The following is a 25,873-nucleotide window of genomic DNA, read 5'->3' on the forward strand; positions in this document are numbered from 1 at the left end:
GGGAGATGCGCCGGAGCCTGCACCCGGGGCATCGCTGCCACTGACCCTGATTTTTGGTGCCTGGTGCCTCCTTGCCCAGCGTCGCACTGGGGCTGATTGAATCCAGAGAGCTCAGCCCTGCAGCGATGGTTTGGGACGTCTTGGGGAAGGTTCAGTGCCTCGGAGCAAGCGCAGGGAGAAGGGGTCATGGAAGAGGTTCAAGGAGGGGGTTTGTCGGAGGCGAGGGGTTTGGCTTTCCGCAGGGAGCGGGGCCCTACAGGGAGCTCACACGTCCTCTTTCCCGGGCAGCCTGGGGCCAGCTGGAGCCCTGCAACAGGTCCCCGCCCAGGGGCTTGCCTGGGGGGGATTGCTCTGCCCGTTTGGTATAAAATTGCAGTAATTAAACCTCATTTACAGTGCTCAAGTACAAAGTAGAAGAGTAAACAGTGGTGGCTGTTTGCATTTATTCATCTGCGAACTAAGCAATTAGGATTGCAGAGCCAGGAGCGAAGAGCACAACTGTTCCCCCCACCACAGCCCCACTCACTCGCGGGGAGTCGAGCTCCTGTTCCCAGGCCAGCAAGGCAGGCAACCTCCCAAAATAAAGTTATTTCCCCCATGGCATTGGGCCAGGTGTAGAAACGGACTCAGCCGTGCTTCGCTGAACTCTCTAACTGTATCAAATGGCTGCCGCTGCCAGAGGAGGCTGCGGGGAGAGCCCAGGGCCAGGGGATGCACTCACAGCTCTTGACTGCCTCCATCACCGGAGCTGAGCCGTTCAGGTTCACAGCACCCAAAAGGCTCCCCGGAGTCTGCTCTGGGCCTCTCCCGGGGGTGGGTGTATTGTTCACAGCAGCAGGTTGCTCGGGATCTCCCTTTCCCAGGTTTTGCTGCACAAATCTCTTCCTTCCAGGGGAGCCCCCCCAAGCCCTCGACAGCCCCACTCCTGACACGCGAGGGAGGTGGCAGCAGCTGCCACGCACCCCTCAAGATGCAGGCGCTCGCTGGTTTTGAACAGCGCCAGCAAAGTTGGAAGTCTCGAGCCACTAACGCTGCCCGTCTCCTCTGCCTGCACTGGCACCCTCCGAGCCTCTCGTTGCCCGCAGAGGGGGGCCAGGGTGGGCAGCCATGGGGGCAAAGATCAGTGAGGGTTAAACACCCCACCAGCACCCGGGAGGCGCAGGAGTGCCTCAGCCCCAGCAGCCCAGACATGGCTCTGTTTGCATCTCATCACACACCTATCGGTGCGCTGAGGCGAGGGGCTGGGAAGGCAGCACCAGGGCAGAGCTGCCGGGGCCCACCAGCCATCCCGCTGCCAGGCTGGGGGGCCGGGGAGGGTGTCTGCAAAGGGTTTTGCTTTGCCCCAGCTCTGGTCCCATCCACCAGGGCAGCGGCCAGTTGAGCCGCCAGCCGTGCTGCAGCACACGCTGAGCCGCCCAGCACCAGGCAGCCTGCACGCACCACACGCCAGCAAAGAGCACGGAAAATAAAAAAAAAAAAGCCTGACAGATGTCCTGCGAATCAGGGTTTGGGGGAGCTAGTTTATAGCAGAGCCACAGGGGCAGCCCCTGGCTGCCAGATCTGTCTGGCTCCCTCCGGACTCGCTGCCCTCTCCGCGCCGTTGACTTCAGCCAGCGGGACCCCATCCAGACGCTGGCGCAGGGATGCGCGCCGGGGATGAGGCAAGTGCCAAGTGTGGCGGGGGGGAAGAAAGAAAGAGACGACAGTCAGAACTACTCACAGAGGCAAAATTTAATGGCAAGTCATCTTCCCTCCTTTATTACACCTTGGTTAGCCAAACAAAAAAAAAAAGTCTGCAGGTAAAAAAAGTTTTAATGGTCACACAGCATACATATATCGTAAGCAACCAAGCATCCACATCTGCACGTGAACGACACACCTCTAAGCATGGCCTCAATAGTCAGGTCTTTTTTTTTTTTTTTTCATTAAATACTGTACAGAATCAAGGCTACAAACTGATTTTGTAATGCTTCTTCCCCAACCCCAGCACTTAAAACAGTTACAGGCTGCTCTCATTTGTACATCACACAGTCATGTAGCCAGTTTTAAGGCTAACAATATGCATCATGCTTTGGCTTTTTTTGTGTGTTTTTAATTTTTTTTTTTTTTTTTTTTTTTTTTTTTTAATTTTGTTACCCTTAAATATTACATACATACACAAAAAATTACATAGCTGCAGTGTGCTCACCACCAACCTCATCACCCAGGAGCTTCACATTATCAAAAGCTTTAGAAAATTTGTAAACCTCCGTGCACGCTTCGGTTTGGGACAGCCAGCTACGGAGAGCGAGCGATACCAGGGGTAGCGGCAGCTGGGGAGCAGCATCCCCTTCCAGAAGGCCAATACACACCTCCTCAGTAGGAAGCCCCAGGAACCTGTGCAAAAGCTCTTGATTATGATCAGAGGAAACAAAGAGACTTCTTGGGCGAAGGGGAGGACTCGCGGGGTCCGAGCAGCTCATGCCAGCAGCACCGGCTGCCTTCCCTCCTCCCCGGGGCAGGTGGGCAGCCTCAGCAGCTCCTGCTGGCCGCCTTCCCGGTGAGATGAGAGCTGCAGAGAGTAAAGGGTGGGCGAAACAGGGAACCCCCAAGAGCTCCTCCATCCCACCGCCCCCAGCCACGGCTTGGCCCTAAAGGGTTTTCTCCCTCCCTCCCTGGCGTGCAGGGCTAAGGACAGCCGCAGCCCGGCACAGGTGACAGAGGAAGTTGGCGTCCGTAGATCACCAACCGCAATTTTGTCTGGTGAGTAAGAGGTTTAATCATTTGTGGAACAAGCCTCTCTGCCTGCCCTTCCCCTGCCCTGAAGCAACAGCCTCACCCCTCTGCCCCAATCAGCCCTTTATATTTTGGAGACGCCCCCGCTCCTCGCTCAAAGAGATTCATTCATTTAGCACCAGCCACAGCCAGAAAGCGGCCGTGAGTTACGTGTGCAGTTCGCACTGCCCTGCCTGTGGCTCAAAGCATCTCTCTGCACCCCGGATGGGGGTCTGTCGCGCTGCCAGACCTCCTGCCTGCCGGGCAGGCAGGGCTCCCAGTGCCGGCGCAGGGCCAGAGCTGCTGCACAGGCGATCCACCCGCAGACCAGTGCGCTTAGAGAGCTCGGCAGGCCCAGGTCTTCGTTCGCAGCCAAGCCCTGCTTCCTCCAGAGCACCGGGAGCAGGACATGCCTTCCAAAATCCCGGCAGTGGATGGTGACACGAGAAGGGCTTTGCGCAGCCAGCCCCCTGGCTCCGGAGCATCACGGGGGCAGCTGGAAATAGCACAGGCGATCCACCCGCAGACCAGTGCGCTTAGAGAGCTCTGCAGGCCCAGGTCTTCGTTCGCAGCCAAGCCCTGCTTCCTCCAGAGCACCGGGAGCAGGACATGCCTTCCAAAATCCCGGCAGTGGATGGTGACACGAGAAGGGCTTTGCGCAGCCAGCCCCCTGGCTCCGGAGCATCACGGGGGCAGCTGGAAATAGCAGGTGCAGGGACCTGGGTGGGGGGATTTGGGCCAGTGGGCGCAGACCCTGGCGTTTCAAGGAGCAGAAAGCACCGTGCAAACGTGCTGAGATTCGGCTGCTGTTCTCCGTTTCAAAATGAGGAGGCCAGATCCTGGCCCGGGTTGGGGGGAAGGGACACAGCCATATCGAGCAAGAGCAAAGGAGAGTTTTGTCTCCATCCTTACTTCTGGCAGAGCCGTCTGCTCAGCCCGACTCCTCCCCGGGAAGCCTGGCACCACTGGCTCCCTGTGCCAGCTGGAAGGACCAACGGACTCTCCCTGACAGACCGTGCTCCACATGGATGCTAAGTGGGTGCTTCTCCAATGCCTAAGCATTGGGCAAATGCAGTAGTGCCGGAGTGCAATCTCCCAGCTCCAGAAGTGAAAGTAAGTGCGTGCACACACAGAAAAAAAAGAGGGTTCAGGAAGGTGTCTTGACCAGGAGACTCTGGCAAGTCACTGCTTCAAAGTGCTCACAGTCACCAGCTCAGATAGCTCTCTGCTGCTGAAACACGGGCTGATCTCGCCAGCCATTTCCCAGAGCGGCACAGCAGCGCTGCAGTTGAGATTAGGGATAGTATGTGCTGTGCCCACAACGCTGCCGGCCACAGCGGACCCAGGCCACCATGGGAAACAGCTGGCAAGGGAAGGAGTTGATAACAGTCCGCACCAGTGTCGGCTGTGCTCCAGTTGCTGGCTGAGTAACAGCACAGGAACGGTCACAAACTGCTGCTGCTACTACAACAGGACCTCCTCACAACGCGACAGCTCCTTTCCCTTGGGTGACCCTGGCTCAAACAGCTCCGAAATACCCATCTACAGCCGAATGACGGAGAAGCAGCAGCCGTGCCAGGTTCACCATCCAGACTAGCTGCTAGATCTACAATACTCCCCAAGATCACTCGCTGCCGCCTGCCCAGGCGAGGCGGAGATCCAGGGGCAGGTGTAGTGCTGTGTGACAGCCAGGACGGCTGGGAACGAAAGACGCGGATACCTAAGCAAGTAACAAGGGCAGAACCTTGAATCCCGTGTATTGCTAGAAGACAGGCATGCATGGTGGGGAAAGGGAAGTTTGCCTTACTCTGGAGAAAAAGAAGTGGGGATGGCTAGAATTGCTTCCAGAAAACCGACCAGAAGTTGCAGAACTGGATGGAAATCCCGCAGCACTACCAGGGCAGCACAAGTGCTAGTGCAGAGCTCTGGTTCTGCCTACCGAGTCCCGATCGGAAGAACCCCGCAGCTATCGGTGAACAACTAAGACTAGAGCAACTCCGTATGGTGTAGACAACTTCAATGCAAACACAATCCAATGTCTAAGTACATATAAGCTGGGGTAGACTTCATAAAACCCATGGTAACGCAGAGAAAAATGAAAGACCGGGAGGGCATTGCCCTTCACTTCCAGATACTACAGCAATCACTTCTCCTGGCTTGAACCCCACCAGAACAAACTGCTGGGTGTAGCGCTGGGTGGGAACAGTCCTTGTGTGGAAAGGTGCCCCAAGATGAAAGTGCAGAGGGAACGTGGCTGCAAGACTGCTTCTGTGCAGGTCTCAAATCTTACCATTGCAGGGTCAAACTCGCAAGAGGAGCACGTACATGGGACAGGGGGAAGGAAGAAGGGCTGGGGGCAAAGAGTTATTCATGCTTAGACAGCTTTTCCTCGGAGGAGCAATCAGGCCTACCACCTTCTTTGGAACAAACCAAGCTGAGGAAGAAAAGCTGGAAGGAGAAGCCAGTTTACTGGTAACAGCGTTTGCCAATTTCCTTTCTGCTGCTTTCCCTTCTCCCCTGCACCTGCCTGTCCCTAACCTGACGGTTTATTTGTCCTCTGTCCACTCTGGGATATTGGCCCCTGCTAAGGCAGCCCGGTACTGCTGCAAGACACCGCGGATGCTTTTAATGAACCCCTTGGACAAAGGGAAGAGGGGGAACCCAATATCAGGGTAACCGCTCTTCTCCGGAAGGAAACTCCTGTAGCTCTTTCTCCTTTTCTTTGGTTTCACACTAGGCTGCAAGGCAGAGTCCTGGGCAGCCTTCCCCTCGTCCGTTCGGTCTCTGGCCAGGTCTACCCCCCTGGCTTGGCCTGTGCTCTCCGAGTCTGAGTACTGTTGGAGATCACCAGCGTTGGGCGTCGAGGTTGTGAACTCCGACTCGTCCAGCTCCTCCTTCCCGTCGAGTGCCGAGTCGGAAAGTTCAGCGGCCGCCCCCTGCTCCAAGCTGCTGCTGTACTCCCCCAGCGATCCCACATTGTCTCCTGGGCTCTCGGCCAGGGTGCCGCAGGCAGAGAGGAGGGAGGCAGAATCTGCCCCATTGGCCTGTTCATGGCTCCGCTCCACCAGCTCGTTCGTCTCCAGCCAGGACTCGATGCGGGACACCAGGCGCCAGCCGTTGCAGCGAAAATGCTCGCGGATTTCGTGCTCAAAGACTTCCACCGGCCTGCGCAGCAGCTGCATCATGGACTGCACCACCCGGATCAGGGTCATCTCATTGTAGCAGCGACTGTTCTCATAGCCCTCCTGGAGGCCCCGGTCGCTGTCGAAGCCCGCCTCGTTGTAGTAGGGCTCATTCACTAGGATGAGACCTGCCAAGAGAAGGGGAGACCAAGGGATTAAGGGAAGAACTTTATCGTGAATTGCTACCCGAGGCAGACACTGCTGGGCCCCGATTTCTGCCAAGGTGGTTGAGGTTCGAGGGTCACAGCACTGCCTCGCTGAGGCATCACACCAGCTTCACCCGCAGCCACACCAATGCAGGCAGCCCGAGGCTGGCAGCAGGCAGCGCAGGGAAAGGACCGCAGAAGAACGCACTGCAGGGAAGCTGTGCTTTGACTTCAAGCAGGTAGCAGAGGCCAAGCTGGACAACCAAGAACCTGCAAGATGCACTGGACTGGTATTGCAAGGGGAGCACTCATGTGAATGGGTCTGTGGCCTTCTGCTAGGGCAGTGGGGATCTTGCACGATACTGAGAGTGGCATGTGAGATCCTTGGCCGGCAAGAATAGTCTTCTACCCAGTGTGATGCAGAGGGAACGCAACAGCAGAGCAGGTCAAAAGGGGAAAGGTTTCACAGCTCCTTTCCCTTCCCTCCTAGCAAAAAACCCACAAACACACCCAAAGCTTTGTTTTTTTCCCTCCTCCTCTTAATCAGAACAAAGGTCAATTTTCAGTAACAGGCTTTGAGCTGGCCGGGTCCTATCCTATCCAGCACAGTCCCATCAGGCGGTGCAGTTCTGAGACAGCGAATACTGTGACAAGTCACCCATACCAAGCTTTCTCCTGCTTGCTTCTGGTCTAACGTAATGACACGTATGTAGCAACGGCACCAATACTGCCAGGCTGCTGGCAGCCTGCCACAGACTGCATTAGAGCTGGTGGAGGTGAGCTCACGAGTCTCTCAAAGCCCAGGCAGCAGGAGGGGTAGAGGAGGTTTTTCACTAGCACCAAGTTGCTCCAGTAAAACATTTAGTATTTCATTTTCTAAATTTGGATCCTCAGCTTTGTAAAAAAGAAAAAGCTTTTCTTGTGGTGTCATTCCCCCCCAGGAGGATACAGGTGGACTGTGAGACTTCAGAGGAGCAGGAGTCACCTACTGACTCGAGGCAGGAGCACTTGCTCTGTATCAAAGGTTTCTCAAGTCACATGCCTGGGCTCCCTGCACAGAAAGTTGGCCTTGAGGAAGAGATTTGATTTAGTCTGTCTGCTCTCAGACTAGATATGGCAAAGCCCTACGGCAGGAAGCCCTGGGGCTGGTCTAGACACACCCCTGATTATTCTCTGCTTCAGAAGGAGCATAAACACCATCATCATGTGCAAAAACATGCCCAATGTAGGATGGGCGGGTGACTCAGTGGGGATAAAAAACAGTCCTGCAAATGAAGCTCAGTTTAGCAACTTCAACTAACTTTGGTAACTGGCTGAGGACACAGCGGTTCACCTTTGTCAGCTCAGAATAACAAGCAAGACAGCTCTGTGCTTAGCTGCCACAGTGAGAAGAAGGGATTGTGTCAGAGACCTGGGATGCAGCCAAAAATCAGGGCATGAGAAAAGCTTGCATCTGCTTTGACTGCTGAACTGGAGAGATAAGGACACTGCTTTGTCCAGCAAGGTGAGAGCAAAAGGCAGCACTAACCCAACTGGGGTGGCAGATCCCAACTGTGTGCCCCCCCATAAGCCCGCATCCCCTCCTCCCTCCGCCTTTTCCTGTCTCGCAGGCTCTGCAGAAGCATTTACCTTGGATGGAGATGAGTACTTGAAGGAGGCTGGATTTACTGGTCCACCTTTCTGTCCCCTGAAATGCACGTACAAGTGTGTTAAAGGGCTGAAGCACCATCAGTTTGCACTGTGATAGTTGTTAGATGAAGTGAGGCCCCAGTTTCTCTGCACCCCTATCGTTAAGGTCCTGTGGCTTGCAGCAGGAACAAGGGACTGACTCAACAAGCACGTGATGTGCTGGTGTCCCATTGTACCAACCCATCTCTCCGTTACTTTTTGCCAGCACTGCACCCCATCAGGCCAGTTCTGCCTGAAACGCTGTAACCCTAAACACCAGATGCCAGTTCCAACCCCTCCCCAGCTGCCCTGTTGATCTACCTGCCCAAAACACAGCATTTCCCTGGCTCTGTTTATTCCAAGTCTCCAGCTGGACTTTGTGCCACACTACATGATTTGTCTGCAGTGTGGGAGACAGGGACTCAATCCACGGGAGAACACCCCATGCTGGTGTTGGCATCTCTGCTCTGTCCAACTGTGCCACAGCCCAGCTGGTCTGACCACAGGCTTCTCATCAAGGAAGGACAGACAAGAGCCAAACACAGTCCCAGAAGAAGCCAAACTACACCAGCTACCTGCTCCAGACATCTAAAACAAAGCCCAAAGCCAGAGCTATCCCCAGCTGAAGCACCACCTGAAACCAGAAGCCACCCAGGGCTCTTGGCCTAGTAGGAAGTGGCTTGTTCCAAAAGCAGCCTGGCACAACCACTGCTCCCCACAGACGAGCAGATGAAAGTGTTACCTTGCCTATCCACGTCCCCAGGAGGCTGACACACACTTTGCCGTTGTCGTACAGGTTGGGATTCAGTCTCCCACTGCACTGGGAGAGGTAGCGGAAGAGAGGCGGGACAGCGGGGTAGATGTTGGGGAGCTGGATATCAAAGAGAAAGAGGCCATCTTCATAGGGCGTGCGTGTGGGCCCTTTTATAAGTGCTGAGAAGAGATCCTGTGGAGAGAAGAGAGAAGCCAGGCACTGTGACAAGTCCTCCTACCTCGGCAGGGTTGTATTTACATAGAGGGAGAGAGGGGCTGTGATGAACTCAGCCCTTGCAAGAGTCAGCTCAAGCAACACATCTCAGGGCACCTTCCCCCTAGAAGCTGCACTTCTACTATGGCCTGACGGCAGACCAAACCTTCAGATCTGAAGCGGGGCTTCAGAGGACGGCCAGCAATCCCCAAGCCGCTCAGTGGTTAACATCAGCCCCTTGCTGACTGCCTGCCTGCCTTTCCTGCTCAGTGGGACAGGCAGCCCAGCGGGCAAAGCACCCAAAATAGGCTTCCTGCAATGAGGAGCTCCCCCCACTGTGTCACCCTGACTTGGGGAATGCAAAAGCAGCCGCTTACGGTAATTACAGCCATATTTCACATGCTGCACACATTCCTGCAGCTCTAATGCAAAGGATTAAGGCTAAGCAGGGAATTCCAAAGAAAGCAATCCGGATGCTGAGCCCAGTACTAACACACAAGCATTTGAGAGCAGACACTTGCCATTCGATCCTCAAAAGTTTTAACCATGATGCCATCAGGCAGGGAGGTGGCCAGGAGAGCCATCTCTTTCCGCACGGTGCTAAAGAACTTCTTTGCTTCTGGGGGCTGGAACTCCATTTTCTTGAAGGCATGGGTATCTGTGGGGCAAGGAGGAGAATGGGATTAAAGTCTGCCTTTGGAAACTGCCGCAGGTTCCTTGTGAAGGCAAATCTATCCATGTGTTAAACCTATAATTTGGAAGAATTGACTTGCTTTGGTGCTGAGCCAGGAGGCAGCCTAGAGATTATTTGATTTTCCCCACACTGTACAGCAGCCACAACCTGCATCTCCCGTTCTCATGGTCCCACACAACATTGTCGCTGTCCCCCACAAGGAGCCCTGTCCCACAGCTGGGACAATGGTGCATTGCGCAAAGTGATGGCCCTTTCTCTGCAAAACCTGAGCACAGCTCCCCATCTTTATTTATACACACCTGCAGGTTCAGAACAGTTTGGCTAACTCCTTCTCACGTCTGGCCCGGCTGCCTGGCTCGCCGAGCACCTTGGGCTCCGCTGTCACCAGTGTTCCACACAACCAGATGCTCTTTTTTATTTTTGGCTGACTAACATTGGCGCAAGTGAACAAGGACACTCACCCACCAAGGACACCCAGCACAAGAACACCAGCTGTTCCTGCTCTGCTTCTCAATCAATCCATCCCTGCAAAAAAGCCTGAACAAACCCTGAAGCTTTCAAGAAAATATCTGCAACGGAAAGCGACTCATCTCCACAGCCTCCAAAGTTAGTTACCAACGTGGACAAAGGGGAAGCCCACTTCTGTGGCTTGAGAAGTTACGGTAGTGCCTAGAGATGCCATCTAAAAGCCAGGTTTAAGTCCCAGAACAGACTGTGCTACAGAAGTTGTCTAAATTTCTCCTCCCCAGCTAATGAGCTGTGAAAAGGACTAGGAAGAAGAGAAGATACCCAATCTAAAAGGCCTAGAAGCAAAGGTTCTGGAGAAAGAAACACTGCAGGACAGCAACGAAGGACAGAGTATCCCGCGCTGGCCTGACCGACACACTCACCTGGAGCATACTCCAACACAGAAAAGACTTCTCCCTTGGCACTGGTGAAGGTGACTCCAGGCTTGCCTCCACTCTGCTGGCAGAGCACTGGTGTCTCACTGGGCCACTCCGACCTCACTGGTGTCTGTGCCTCTGCTTTTTCTTCTTTCTTCTCCGTCTCCACCATGGCTTCCATCTTTTCCTCCTCTGCAATAGCCACATTATCCAAGGTCTTCTTTAGATTTTCCTGCAGCTTTTTAATATCGTCCAAGAACTTCTTCTCCCGAGTGGGTTTTTCCAGCTCCACAGTTGGGGAGGTGGGAGAGCCAGTCAGCAGCTGCTCCACAGTCATGTTTTTCAGGCTTTCCAAGATCTTGATGGCCTCCTTTAGTTCCCGGAAGCTCTTTGGGGCTCCGTCCTTGCCAGCTTTCTCTGCAGCAAGGTCTGCAACTGCCATAGCCACAGCTCCCTGGACTTGTTCCTCTACTTTTTTCACCTCCTCTGCTGCCGGCTCCTCAGGCTCTAACTCCTCAATTTTTGGGTGGTCGTCTTCCATGAGGCCATTGTCTGTCTCCCAGCTGTCGCTTTCATCCTCCCACTCAGAGGATGCCCCGCTGGTGCTGCCGTCAACAGAATCGTAGTCTGACTCCTCAATTTCTGATTCAATATTGTATAAGTGCTAAAGGAGAGCAGAGTTACAAGAGGCTTAGGCTGAAGCACAGAGTTTTAGTTGTTTTTAAATGCAAGTCAGTTCTCCCCATGAAAAAGGAGCTTCCATCTAGGATTAGTTGGGCTGTTTCAACCCTTTCAATCTATACAGGGTGGACTGTGTTTGATCCAAATAACATGCTCATCAATGACCAGCACAGATTATGAATCAGCATAGCCCCATCCTCCACCTTTCAAACTAGGGCGCTGGGGGAAAACTAGGGCAAGTTCTAGGTGGGCTGCAGCCATCCCAGTGGCTGGGATCCAGCCAAGGAGAGCATGCAGGCACCAAACAGCTAGCTGGATGCCGCAGGGTTTCTGAACGCAGAGCTAGTTCAGGAGGTATTGGGTATCGTGTGCGGAGTTAGTATTTCTGGTCCTGCTTCTGCACCAGCAACTGTGTTGGCACAGAGCCCTAGTTTGGCTGCCTCCACACTCTGTGCCTTCCACAGAGACAATGCTGGAACCAGGAAAACATTCCCACACCAGCTTTCTTCTTCTGTGGCACACAACGCTGCTTTAGCTGTTGTATGTCACTACTGCTTAAAATTCAGCTGGGACAATGAAGCCTAACCCAAGTTGCTGAATAAGCTCTTATGTAAAACGTTCTCTTCCCCTTCACTACTGGAAGCTGAACCCATCCACACTCCGTCTAGCCTCACGTGTTATAATCATGCTTTTGCACATGCTACGTCTCTCACAAGGTTTCCCTGCAGAGGCTTACAGGCATACTCCAGCTATGAGCTCCAACACAGAAGCAAGGGAGCAAGAACAACTTTGTGAGGCTGCGTTAGGAGTTTCAAGATGGAACATTTTATCCACAGGCTTCTGACACTTGAATGGTGGCCCAAGAATCCTCTTAATCTTGCAAGATATGACCCCAGAGGCTAAAGCACGTGGACACTCAGTCATCTTGTCAAAGCCTTGAACTGAACCAGCACTGTTCAGCTAGTCCTGTGCCACCCAAAGACAGGCAGCCAGCAGGGGTTAGTTGGGTTAGTGACTGCAGGCAGGAAAAGCCATCAAAACTCACTGCCCTCAAAGCTAATCCAAATCTGAGTCAGAAAGTTAATTAGCCAGTTATGCCATCTTTATTTTTAGAGCTGAGAAAAAGCACCCAGACAGCTCGTCTCTGGGCACATGGACAGGCATTGATAAATCACAGTTTTACCAACTGATAATTCACACTCCTGACATTTCCCCAACTCCCATAATTACGCAGACGAGCAGGATCGAAGGGACTGGTGTGACACAGCAGGAGCTGCTGCAGAGTCCCACCACCGCAGTGTGAGAACAGCCCTTTGTGGAGCACACATCAGACCTCCGATTGTGCCTGTGATCCAAGCACATGTGACAACAGGGGGAAGGGAGACAGCAGCCTGCTTTGTAATGCTCTAGTCCACTGCCATAGTGCAGGCATTGACTATTCTACTGTAATTAATGCAGAGCTGCTTGGTTTAAAAAGAAATCTTGATCGAGTGCTTTCTACTTGCAAACGCATCTCTGCAGCAGAGGCAGTGGTGTTCTCTGCCACAGCGACGGAGATGGAACCCTACAGAAGCAGATATCTTCTCTTATCTTTAGGCTGTCTGCCTTAATTTGAGGCAACAAGAAGAGACATGGGATGAAACTGTACGTGGAGTAGTGAATAAGATTACAAGACAGTACAACAAAAACCTTAGAACAATGCAGAAGGCAAATCAATGGAGTTAAGTGGATTAGTGTGGCTATATCTGTATTTTTAAGTTCGCACTCAACTCCTTTCCCTCCCCGCCCTGGGAAGAGATTTGGGTCTGATCCCTAGGTTAGCTAAGGTCACAACTTGTGGCTCTAGCCCCCAGCTTCTGGAGGAGCTTCTTTAGCCAAAGAAAACACTATGGTGCCATTTCACAAGCAAGACAGAACAAGCAATCGTCTTTCAGCAGTGCCTTAGTTGGGCAACGCAGTGAGCCTGGGCTCAGGTCAGGACTGATGATCCCTGAGCTCTGCAAGCCCCTCTGCAAAGCAGCAGGTGCTGGAGGCCAGGAGCAGGGCTGTGGTCAGAGCTGTGAACATGCAGTGCAGCGTGTGAAGGGAGCAATAGTCTGCCCATACTTTCCTATTCTCTATATTCAAGAGCAGTGATGACCAATTAGTTGCCCAGTCCTCCTGACAAAGGAAGGATTTTCTTGTGCTAACAGAATTGGGAAGCCACCCTGTCATATGGGAACACAGCAATAAATAGAGCAAGATTCCCTTACCCAGTGAATCTCTCTGCACCCAGGATTTAAAACCAGGATTTGTCACTCAGCTAAGAATTACAGGGATATCGCGAGCTGGAACAGGACCTCACCTGAGGCAGAATGATAGTCTTGGAGTTATCAGCCCACACCACTTCCACTTTACTGCTGACATCCACACGAGCCACCTGTCCAACCGAAGGCTGTGGAAACACGAACAGTTTGTCAGTCCCTTTTCTTTCCCAGGCATTTCAGTGCAGAGCCAGGAAGGTTTTCAGAAAAAGATATTCCCCAGGTTGGAGACCCACCCAAAGCAATGATTGCAGCCTGCTGCAGAAGTGGCAGGAGTCCTGGGGTCCCACGCCAAGGGGGAGAAGAAACCTACAGATAGGGTTTCCATGAGAAACCCCACAACACTGCCACAGAGATGGGGAAAATTCCACCCCCCCCAAGGAGGAGAGGACCAGGAGGGCTGGTCTGGCAGCAGATCCTGACTTCTGATCAGGACCAGGGCCATTGCAGGGCTGTGGCCTTTCCGCAGGCAGCACTGCCGGGGTTGTGCCAGCAAAGGGGACAGGACCTTCCCCTGAATCGGGCTGCCCTCTAGTGGGGTGCCAACAGCCAGCCCCCGTGCTCCAACACCCAGCATCAGGGGCTCACAGCAGCTTCTCCCAGCAGAGAGAGTGCAGGCGTGAACAGACAAGTCACAGTTGGCACAGGGTGTGCACAGTAAGTAGCATCTTGCACAGGAAGAAGGTTATTTAGGTCAGCTGAGCAAGCTCGGATGTGTTTCATGCTGCTGAAACTAGAACCGAAATAAGAGCCACGTTATACCTTTTAACCCTTTTTTAGGGCAGCAGTCTCAAAAGTTGGAGGTCTTCCCTGCACAGTAAGGAAGCCTGTTTCCTAGCAAAGAGTGTATCCTCTACAATATAAATTGTTCCCTCTTCCTCCCCAGGAGATCAATCAGCTCAATAAAATTAACATGTACGTAATAACCCAGATGAAAACCAGAACCCCAGTCTTCTGTTGCCAAGTGAAACTGGTTTCATGACAAATCCACCTTCACTCTTGCTCAGCAGCCCACAGAATATCCTCATATTAGAAGTTACTCTGAAATCCTAAGCAGGAGTTTTATTAAAAACCCTCAGGCATACGTTCGATTCTTGTCTCAACTTTGTTCTTGCTCTGATACAGACTGTCACCAAGGTCAAAGGATTTCAAGGTTACATCTCCACCAGACTTAGAGATTTGATATGTTACTCATGACAGCAGGGGACACTGATAAAAAACACTAGCAAGGTAGGGAGTTCAGGATGCCTGCGTGGGGCCTAAGGCCCTCCTATTAACTTTTTCAAGTGTCTCCACTAATACCTGGCGACAATGCAGTCACGTAACTGTGCCCAGAACCTACCTCATCTTCCTTAGCTGTGGCTCCGTCCGAGTTGCCAATGCGAATCACAATGTCAGTAGTGCGGAAGCGAAAGTCTGGATGATCAGCAATATCATACACACTCACATCCTCCTCCTCCCCGATCAGCTGTACCGGGACAGAATGTGAATGTGTCAGCCCCAGGATGCTGCACTGACCTTCAGAGCACACCTTCAACACTTGAAAGTACTTTGTGTTATATTTCATCAATTTTCAGTTGCTCCAACAGCCTGCAAGGAGCTGCTAATGTCCCTTCCTGTCACCTCATCCTGTAGCACATCAATCAAGGCACAACAATGAAAGGAAGCAGATATTCTGTCTCATCTGCTCACCCTTGCCTTTACTTCAGGTTCCACATCACTACGATCAGGAGACATGGAAGAACAACATTTTATTCCCTTCTGAACACCCAGATTTCTCAAAGCAGTTCATTGGGGCCCAAAGGGTTAGAGTTTACTTTTGAAACGATCCAAGGCAACGAGAAGTGTCTGACAAAAAACTTGTCAATTAATGGGAAACATCTTTCCTTTGATTTCTCCCGGAGGAAGAGAGCTAGGAGCCCACCAGTAATGACAAATGGGTAAAATGGAGCACAACCACAGGCCAGACATGTTCTGCTGATGGACGGAAAGGGCCCTGCTCAGTTATGACAATATGGTCTCCCATCCTAAGGCAGAAAGCAGTATACCAGATTTGTGTGGTTCAAGTCCCCCTCTCATCTCCAACTAGACTGTAGTCTATCGAGACTCTGCAAAATACAGCGTTTCTACAAGCCCTGAGAAAAAGGTATCAGGCTGACTATAGGCAATAGCGCCTGGCAGAGGCAAGCAGGACAACATGCAATAGATGGATTCTCTTTCCATGAACCAGCAAAGATGTGGGAAGGAAAATTCTTATAGTGAACTCAAGAAATCATCTGTCCGTGACAACTTCAGCAAAAATCTTCATCCATACCAGAGCCTGATGTTGACTATGGGATGTAAACCCTCTGCTTGGTCTTCGCTGCCTCGCAGGCATCTACAAATATGAAGCAACACCACCTCTAGCTAAGCCTCCCAGGCCCAAAAGCACATTGCTGTTCCCATCCTCATGGACAAACTCCACTGCAGAGCTGACTCCCAGGCTTATCTGTGTTTATCTGTGAAGCTTATGCTGTTTTGTGGCTGCTTTCTCTTAGCTGGTTCCAACAGGCACTGGCTCCTCCACTTACCTCCACATCATCTCCGCTGGATTTCAACTTGAACCACTTCACCACACAGGTACGGCCAATATGGTCACCGGACTGCACAACTCCGTATAACCCAGGGTCCTGGGAGCTCTGAGCTTTTGGTCGCAATGGTAGGGAAGAAAATAGACAAGTTAAGTGGAGGAGCACAGACGTCACACAGCAACTGAGGCTGTCAGCTCCCAAGCTCTCACAGCTGAAACTTTCCATTTGTGAATGGCATGAGGAAAAACAATTCTTCATACACAGTCAAATTTGTACCCAGCTAATGAGTTGCATTTTAATGGGGCATGGAGTGATGATAAAGTAAGATTATATTGCATTGAACTGGGTGAACACATTCACTTTGGGACCACTTTTGAGGTGGTCGAAAAGACCACCAACAGAAAACATGGTCACCTTAATGCTCTGCTCTCCAAATTAGCTCCGCACCAAGACTGTCAGTTCCTGGACAGGCTGGCCGAGAGCTCCCTGAGAGCAGCCCTGGCTGCAAAGCTCTTCATCTAGAAATGTGCTACCCACAACAGTTTTGCTGCTCTGGAAAAATGGACTGGACAACAAAGGCGGAAGGCAGGCAGGATGCAGGCAGGCATACATGTGCGTATACATGCATCAGGGATCCAACAGCACCAAAGCTGGGCCTGGACCACCTCTCTAGGCCTGGGCTGTTATCCAGATACCTTTCAGATTTATCTGGCTGACAAGATCCACCTCCTGGCATCCTTAGCAGGGGGATGCAAGGAACTGCAGGCATCCCAGACTGCTTGGAGAGTATGTTTGACAGACGGAGGAATACAGATTCCCAGAGGCCAAACTAGAACGGTAGAGCTAGAGCTGATAGATGACTTCAGTTTCCACAAACCATGTCTAATCCACAAGACCAGTCCGACTATTAGTCATCAGAAATGGCCACGCAAAACAGCATCTTTTTTTGCTAAGCCAGCTTTCCCTCTTCCCAATCTGACAGTATCTTGTGCTCCCCACTGTTGAGGGTCTATCCCTGCTAGAACTAAATAGGAGCCGAGAGCCAGATGGTGTGCCATCAACATTTCATATCCAAAAGCTGTAAGTCTCCTTGAACTTGTATTGTGACCCTCACTAGTGTCATCAATTGGTTTGGTGAAGAAAAGGGATGCAAGAAGATGCCTCTGGATCCCAAAACCCTCTCCAAGAAAAAATGGAGGGTCACGATAGGTAAGTCATACAGAGAAAGCAGTGTGAGTCCTTCATTTCTCCCCTTATTCTGCGAGAGAGCTCAGAGCTGTTTGCACTTTCAAGGAGAAGGTGGGCCACCTCTACTCTACAGAAATACTGAGAATCCTAGCTTTGTTCCTTAGCAGTTATTCCTTTCACATCTTGCCTGTTGTCATAGTTCAACCTTGGTATTTAAATAATGGCTCTCTGCTGACATTCGTGTTAAGTCACTTGAATCACTCTCTGTCCCTTGTTAGGTTCTTGTGCCTACCTCAAGTGAGTACTACTAACAGCTACCATAAAAAGGGCTACACTGTACATTAGGAGATCCATATTGAAGGATACTTCACAATTAAGAGCATGTTTGTTCCCTGAGGAGAGCACTGTTTTGACACCCAATACCTCTTTTGTCCACCACAAAATCCCCAGGGCAGAACTCGTTGTTGTCCAGATGGTGGACTGGAATCAGCTCATTGGAGCGAATGTTTGTCTCCACGGTGCCATCCTGCCACATCACGTCAGCTGAAGTCATCGTGGTCACCACTTCTACAGCAACCCTGGGAACACAGAAAGGCAACGAGTTACCAGAGGGAACGTGCATGAGCACAACCAGAACGTGATGCTGCCAACATAAGGCATCAAGATGGATCTCAGCAACGCAAGGGTACACATATCAGCAGGCTGGGAAGCCAGTCAGGAAACCCAGTCAGGAAACCCCATCTAGTCCCAGTGGAAGCAGCTACACAGCAGGCTCTGTTTTGACGGGTTCTCAACCACTGCAGATGTTACATTGCTGCAAGTCTATATTGCAAGAGGACTTACTTTCCAGGGAGGTGATGCTGAGCTCACTTTTATTCCTAGTGGAGCAAATTAACATCTACTAGCACCCACTTTCTACCCCTGGCAGGGGCACGACAGGAGCTTCAAATACTTCAAAACTTAAGATCTTCTCCACTGAAGCACCTTCTAGCCTGGCAGCTCTGAGGAGTCTTTGAAGCTAGGAGCATGGGACTGGAAAGAGAAGATAAAGCAGCATCCATCTGACCCCCTCCAGAAAGAAAAAAGGCAACACATTGAATGTGGGTAAAGCAAAAGGATTTTGTTTAAAAGAGACAAGTCTCCTTCACAGCTGTTCAAACACATACATGTGTGTCTCTGCAGCTCTAAAATGAAACCCAGACATGGTACCACATGCTGGTACTCCCCTGTGGAGCTTGACACAGTTGCTTGAAGAGACAAGTTGCTTGGGGGCAGGAGGAACAGAGCTGCAGTCTAGCTGGACAGGCTCTTGTAATGAGCCCTCCACCACTTTCATGTCTCCTACAGCACAGAACAAGTTGAATCCCATGCTGATTTTAAGTTGTCTTTATTTTGCTGGCCAGGCCTTCCAGACATAACACAAGTGCTGCATTTATGTTGGTTTCAAGTCAAACCATAAAGAAGATACAATAGACAAATACAACTGTTTTCCTCCAGCACTGTTTTTATGAATGTCAGAGAAATATTTAAGTAGAAATAATATGAAGTTTCTAGCAGGGCCAGCGCTCAACAGCAGAAATTATCAGAGAAGGAAATCTGTAACAGGTCAAGTGTGGTGGGTGACATGCCAAGAGATAGTTCCTTGGGGGAAGTGGGGGCATGTGCCGCTGAGGATGGGAGAGTGGAAAGGCAGGCCACCCAAGGAAATGATACAGTCCTGTCTGCAGTGCAGTTTACGCTGCTTCACAAACAAAAATCATGACTTGGCATTAGTAAAAATCCCTGTATATCCTCACTAAAAAATAACCAGAGGTCTATGTGCTGCCTGGAGAGCTGCAGCAAGTCACTAAGTGACAGTAAAGCCACACGCTGAGTTGGCCCCCTGCAGTCAGAGATGCCCATGAGCCAACACATCAGATCTGGTGACTAACTGCAGCAAGCCCATCCACTTTGCATTTCTCAGCAGTGCTTGGCAGCACACCTACTGATGGTGTCACCAGCTTCATCTGAATATTCAAACAGTGAAGACCCCTCATACTGAGCTGCGACCAGCTGCCACATATGCCCTTTAAAGTATCAGCTGGGGTTTCACGTTCTGTGCTTAAAAACCTGTATTTCTTGTTCTATGACATGGTCATCTCTGCAAAGCGTTCCAACATCCGATCTCTGCAGAGCTGCCCAGATCCAGCACAGGAATCTCTTGGTGTTGTCACAGGGATTTCTCCCCACTGCCTGAATGGTGCAAAAAGCTACCAGGTTTACTAGCTAAGCTCTCCTTAGCAGAGCCTTTAGTGAAGTAGAGGCACTCAGCAGGGGGGTAAGAAGTGAAGAGTGAACTGAGAATCAGTTCCCAGGCACTCTATCATGCACTCCCATTTTTTTTTTTTTTTTCTTTCACTCGAATACTTATCTGCTCATTTCTGTGACCTTCAAAATCCAATTTCTCCAAAACCCACAAGGACTAAAGGAACAACTCTCCTTGCATACAGGCAAAGCTAAAATACCCAAACAAAATGTGAATGAAGTTCACAGCATTCTGAAACTACTGGATCCCTTGAATCCTGATGTCACTTTTCTGGGAAGATTCTCACATATTATCTGTACTAGTTCATTTCTGATGCAGGATCTGTATACAACTAAGTAGCCCAGGGAAGCCAGCAAGACAGGCTAGCCAGCTGTCTTTGCATCCCCTGAAAACAGTTTAAACATTCTCAAATTAGGTAAAAGGTAAAAGCTGCTGAGATCCAGTTTTATCTAGAAATGGGCAGATACATGCAGTGCTCCTTCCCCCAAGTTACTGAAATAAATTCCTCCAAGGCTCTCAGGGAGTGCATTTTGTTCATTAAAAACCCAGTAAGGAGTGTACTGCTGGCAAAAGTTGCAGATCTCTCTCCAGAGCAGGGTAAGAATTAACAGAGACCACTGCAGTACAAACTCCTGCCAGCACAGACCTCCGTGCTGATCTGGAGACAGCTCTCTGAGGATAAGCTGTCCGCTCCCACTAGCATGGTCTATCCTCAGCCTCTCTGCAGAAGCTGCCAATGAGGTAACCAATTAGTGTCATGTTTAAGCTGTACGATCTTTATTCACCTGCCTCTTTCTCTGCATACAGCCTAGCACAGCACAGATACGCTGTTGATGCCCTGAGGCATAGCTGAGATAGAATAGCATCGGTGTCACATCACGTGGCCCCATTTTCATCAGAAGCTGGACCGAGACCAAGCTGATTTCAACCAGGCCACCGCACAGTCATCAGGAGATAATCGCTGTTGGTTACTACCAAGGGGTGTTCTAACATGAGGCACACCATCAGCCTCCACCCAAGCTGAGGAGGTGGTTTACATCTGAGAACTTCAACACAGGATATTTTGGCAAGTATACCTGCATTTGGAAATCCAACTCACCTGTCTCCTGGCTTAAACTCTCGTGAAATCTTGGTCTTCTTTTTCTTGTGCTTCCGCTTCAAGTTTTTGATGGAAAGAGGGATGCTCTTCTTACGGCCAGTGCCACTGCCACTCTGGGATGAGGCAGTGGAGCTAGCAGAAGAGGTGACAGAGCTAGTGTCATCAGTGTCATCAGCTGCCTCATCATCAGCATCTTGCTCCATGGACTGAAGCCGATAGTCAGACGACCCTTCGTCTTTCAGCAGAAAGGGAGGCTGCTGCTGTCGCACTGCTGCTCCCCCTTTCTCCTTCCCTGTTTCTTCAGGCTGCTCCTCCTTCCTCTCCCCAGGACTTGGTGCACTGTTGGAAGAGTCATCCAGCTCACACTTTGATCCAGGCTTAAGCTCTTCTGATTTTTGGTCAGCAGCTGCAGCAGACTCTTTGTCAGGGGCTTCATTGGTACCCTGAGACTCTGGGGAGCATGACATGATCTTCACTATCTGCTTCTTCAGCAGCCGCCTCACCTAGAGAAAGCAGACCTGGGTCAGATAATATGCCTGTACACTCAGCAAGCTGCCAGCCAACCTGGGGAATGGTTAGCTTTGTACACAGAGGAAAACAGCACCCCACGGGCCTCTGCACATTTCACCTGCACCAGAGTATTCTGCAAACCAGCATCTCACCACTGCTCTACTCAGAAGCAAATATCAGCCAGTTCCCGAGCAGCATTGGACTAGTCCAAGGAAAGTGAGTTTTGCTCTTTAAGGCTATTTTAAGCATGTTCTAAACTTTTTGTTATGGGAAGTCACAAAAGGCTGCACAAGTTAATCTATGTAACAGACACAGCTATGCAGGGAGATCTCCATCCACACTGCTGATATCCTGTTATTCTAGGAACACCACTGCTCTACAGCCAGCATGTAGAAACCATAGCATGACTCATTTGGCCTAGGAAGCAAAGACTTCTTTCTTGTCTCACTGTAGCAAGGATTTGACTGAACAGTTCAGCTCCATAAGAAACCTGAGGTCATGCTAATGAAAATGACACGTGTAACAGTCCCAGCTGTCACAGCACACCAGCTCTGACACAGCTTGACCCCTGCAAGGTGACACCTCTATGTTCAATGTCCTGTTCACGTTCTCTCGTGGTATTAGCTGCATGTTTCACCCAGTGCAGCGAGACTGCTGTACAAGGTGACTTCGCTGCTGGCAACAACAAGCCATTACTCTTCACAACAACCACTTCAGGAGTCACATTTCAGACCACATGACTGCCAGAAAGATTTCTGCTTTAAAAGCCACAGTGACCAGAAATGCTTAGAGAAGTCAATGCCTCCCTCGACCCCGCAACTCACCTTTTTGGCAACTGATCCTTCACCCAGGACACAGTTCCTCTCGGGGCATTCACAGGTGATTTTTGCAGGTTCCACTTTGTCTGGGAACACATAGAGGCATCTTTCCCCAAGCTGCCTTTGGGCATGGTCAAAGCACCCTAGACGCTTTACCCTGGTAGAACAGGACGACAGCCATGAGCAAAGTGCAAAAGCAATCACAGAACCCAGCAGCGACCAGGGCCTTCACAAGGCTGGCATGACCTCATGCCAGCAGCACTTCCTCTGGGGTGGCAGAAGCCAACAACAAATCTTTTCCAGTCACACAGTTCTAAAGGAAGAGTGGGAAATCTCACTAGGGACTGGGTGGGGATATAAAGGGTTTGGGTAGGACATCAGCCACTCCTCTGCCTCTAGCTCCCCCTCCCAGAGACAGCTGCCAAGAGACATTTGAAGTTGGCATTGGTTTTTTTGCTGTCATCCCAGAGCTCCTCTCCTCTAGCTTCCTTATGAGCTCCAGGCAGGAACTACGCTGCATTGTGCTATTACTCATCTGACTTTTCTTTCTGAATTTTGTCCAGCCCATTTTTGCAGCTGCAGCCTGTAGAGGGCACCAGATGCTCCCTCAGCACCAGCCTGGGTCCAGAGCAGGACACCTTAGCTGCCTACTGCACACACACAGTTAAAAGGTGCAGCCTGCTCCAGACACGAGTGGAAGGACAAGGGAAGAAGTGAGCTGTTGCCAGACACCACTTTCCTCTCTATGCACTTGTCAGATGGAGAGTACTTGGAGAGGATTGGTGGGATGCTAGCCCCTGTATTGGTAACTCTAAGTGTCTGCTAAACTAATTTGGAAGCCATTCTCTCACATTTTTGAAGCTCTGGAATATACAGGCATACAACAATGAGAAAACCGCACTGGAAACAGCATTGTTGTGTCTAATCAGTTGGTAGGCATGGCACCAATAGTCTGTGCAGGCCCCGGGTGCTGGGAGTGAAAAGGGGTTTTCAACTGATCTCACCTGGACAGGTTCTCCTGGCTGATTATGGAGGGAGGAGGGCTCACACTGTCAGTACCTCCAGGACAGAAGCTTTTAGTGATCCAAGTAACCTTTAGTTCTACCACCTGTACCTACAATGTAAAGAGAGAGAAAGCAATTTAATTTTTCAGAAGCTTTCCTAGACCAATGTCTAGGATCTGAATGCACAGGAAAGCAGCAAACCTGCTTTTATCATTTAAGATGGCCAACTGCAGTTTCACTGCATCCGGGACTACTACAGTGCTCCCATAGCATGGCTCTTGGCAACACCGAGAGCTTCTACAGTTTTTAACTTCAAGACAGACAACATCTGGCTTGGGAAGGAAGGTATAGTACATACAAATCAGCGGTCCAATGTCACAAAGAGACATGCTAATGGACTTGGAGCTGCTCCCTCTTTTAGCAAAGAGTCAGCAACATTCCTCCCTTTTTTGATAGCATGCAACATTGAGCTTTAATAGAAGAGGTGCTTCTGCTACCCTAATGATCAGCAGTACTGGCCTCTAAAGTGTATTGGCACATGATCACCTTACAGGGTGCTAGCAGGGATCCTTGGGAGTAAAAGCCAAGCCATGCTCAAAAGTCCTGTCAGTCCACAGTGAGGAATTTGTTACCTCAGGAGAACAGAGCCACAGTGCATTTGCTCTTGGAAGGTTACCATGACAAGCTGACTCTGTTCCAAAACGCCAGCCAGGGACCGTTCTGTGCAGAAGGTGGCCGTGTGTCAGCTTGTCAGTTCTTACCTCTTCCACCACCACTCTGAACTTGCTCTTTGTGCTCAGAACAGGCTTCACACCCGAGAGCCACTGCACACTGGAAAAGACTTTAGAAGGCCCGATGAGGACTTGCCCAGGATAAAAGCCATATGAATCATCAAAGAAGAGACCCTGTGGGGGAAAGGGAGGGGAAGAAACAGCATAAAGGTCACTTGCTCTTAAGATTTAAGATTCCAGCATTTCTCTTCTGTTCTCTCATTTGTGATCAGTAAGATTAACCATAAAGGAAAAGTCTGCAAGTTGCCCATCTCTTAAAGCTCATTCCTCTCCTGAAGTCAGCCCAGCAGTTCCTATAGCAACCCGCTCTGTCACACATCCGTATGGGACTATGACTCAGTAGGGGAGAAGCAAAGATACTTGGAGGAAACAAAAGATGTGGATTTCCACACAAATGTTCTCAATAATGAAGTAGGCAAGGTGGGCTGAGTCCAGGGCAAGGACACCCATCTCTTTTCCATGCTCTAATTCAAGCACCTACAGCTTTCAGAGCCAGAGGATGCCTGCCTTCACTCCTCTGCTTGTCAAATTAAGTTTGTAAGTATTACTCCTGTCTTAAGTGGATTAGTTAATATGACAGTTCTTTGAAAACAAAACAGGATGGTAAACAGAACAATTTCTGTCCTAGAGCTCTTTCCCGCTGCTATTTAGAGTGATTTGATGAGCCGAAGATTCAGAATGTGGGGGCGGACAGAGCAGTTTAGGGCAGATAAAATACTGAGCACAAAACTGTATCGTTTGTTAGAAAGGATAAGAGCAGTGCGACAAGATCTAAGTCGGGTAAGTATCTAAGACACAGCAATTCTGAGTACAGGATCAAGAGTAACACTGGAGACAACTCATGTTTCAGACCAATCGCAAGTCTCCAGAGGACTACGTACACTTTAAAAGCAGCCTGACTCAAAACAAGGTATCTCAAAATTGGGTACCCAGAAGCTGGATGCTGCTACAGCATCCATTTAGCAAGCAGAAAACGTACTGCACAACCCAAAGTAGCAGAGTCTAAGATACTGGAGAATATCTAGCAACAAACCACACCTTTTCTGTACAGAACAAGAAAACCACAGCAGCACATCCTATTAAACTGATATTCCATTTACGCTTCAAGAAACAGGCATGAAATTTTAACAGAAGTGCAGTTTTAGATCAAAGGGAGCTTTACTTTGAAGGCTGGGAAGGATAAGGGCTGACTGCATTGCTAGTTCCTAAGCATTACACGCCATTCTCAGTCAACTCCCAATACCGCTGCCAGGAGTGCAGCAAGGCCCTACTGATGCTGTTTGGAAGAACAAGCAAGCTGTCATCAGCCTTTGAAGGTGAGAGGTTAGATCTCATCATCACACAGGGAACTATGTTTTACCCAGAAGCTAGCAGAACCTTCCCCACCACGTGACTTGGAAAATGCCAGTATGGTGGCAGGTCTCCATTCAGAGAATGCAATGGATTACAATAGCAAGAGAGACAGTATTTTACATGATCTGGAAATGTGCTTCTAGCAGAACACCTTTTAAACAATATGCCCTTTTCCAGAAGGGGAACAATTTTGAAAGCATTAAATGGAGTAAGAGCCTTTTCAAGCATGTACAGATATAATGAGCAGACAGTGAACTGCCTTGACATCAGCCATCTGACTGCATGTTATGCAAGTTGCTTGCAAAGAAAGCAGTTGGATATACTAATTGTAATACCTCCTCAAAACCTGCTCATTACTAACATTAGCTTTAAGGTAGATCCTGTTATGCTTACTTCAAGTGAAGATCTAGTGAAGTGTTTTTCAGCTGTGATGCATCGTTTAATTTTTAGGATTTAAGTGCCTATGGTTTTGCCTTCCCCCTCCCTCCTGCACAAAAAGCTTACAAGATGAAGTTGATCAGTGTATTGGGTTTGCGTGGCAAGGTTTTGGTAGCGGGGGGGCTGCAGGGGTGGCTTCTGTGAGAAGCTGCTAGAAGCTTCCCCCATGTCCGATAGAGCCAATGCCAGCTGGCTCCAAGACGGACCCGCTCCTGGCCAAGGCCGAGCCCATCAGCAACAGTGGTAGCGCCTCTGGGATAACGTATTTAAGAAGGGGAAAAAACCTGCACAACTGCAGCTGAAGAGAGGAGTGAGACTGTGTGAGAGAAACAACTCTGCAGACACCAAGGTCAGTGGAGAAGGAGGGGGAGGAGGTGCTCCAGGCACCGGAGCAGAGATTCCCCTGCAGCCCATGGTAAAGACCATGGTGAGGCAGGCTGTCCCCCTGTAGCCCATGGAGGTTAACGGTGGAGCAGATATCCACCTGCAGCCCATGGAGGACCCCACACCAGAGCAGG

At 50.4% G+C, this 25,873-nt stretch overlaps 1 protein-coding gene across 1 annotated transcript in view; it reads right to left on the reverse strand.

The window, feature by feature from the left end:
• Positions 1-3,277: 3,277 nt before the first annotated feature.
• The window catches only part of UBE2O (ubiquitin conjugating enzyme E2 O), a 31,927-nt gene continuing 9,331 nt past the window's right edge, over positions 3,278-25,873 (reverse strand). The window contains exons 5-17 of the mRNA XM_009279428.2: positions 23,535-23,678; positions 22,774-22,883; positions 21,776-21,926; positions 20,442-20,944; positions 17,461-17,615; positions 15,850-15,962; positions 14,622-14,747; positions 13,321-13,410; positions 10,302-10,959; positions 9,239-9,375; positions 8,493-8,696; positions 7,712-7,769; positions 3,278-6,064 (exon numbers count right to left, since the gene is read on the reverse strand). Of these exons, the coding sequence (XP_009277703.1) occupies positions 5,301-6,064; positions 7,712-7,769; positions 8,493-8,696; positions 9,239-9,375; positions 10,302-10,959; positions 13,321-13,410; positions 14,622-14,747; positions 15,850-15,962; positions 17,461-17,615; positions 20,442-20,944; positions 21,776-21,926; positions 22,774-22,883; positions 23,535-23,678 (3,213 nt within the window). The 3' untranslated portion in view covers positions 3,278-5,300. The remainder of the gene's footprint in view (positions 6,065-7,711; positions 7,770-8,492; positions 8,697-9,238; positions 9,376-10,301; positions 10,960-13,320; positions 13,411-14,621; positions 14,748-15,849; positions 15,963-17,460; positions 17,616-20,441; positions 20,945-21,775; positions 21,927-22,773; positions 22,884-23,534; positions 23,679-25,873) is intronic.

This window comes from Aptenodytes forsteri, unplaced genomic scaffold (genome assembly GCF_000699145.1).
Source record: "Aptenodytes forsteri isolate BGI_AS27 unplaced genomic scaffold, ASM69914v1 Scaffold243, whole genome shotgun sequence".
NCBI lineage: Eukaryota > Metazoa > Chordata > Aves > Sphenisciformes > Spheniscidae > Aptenodytes > Aptenodytes forsteri.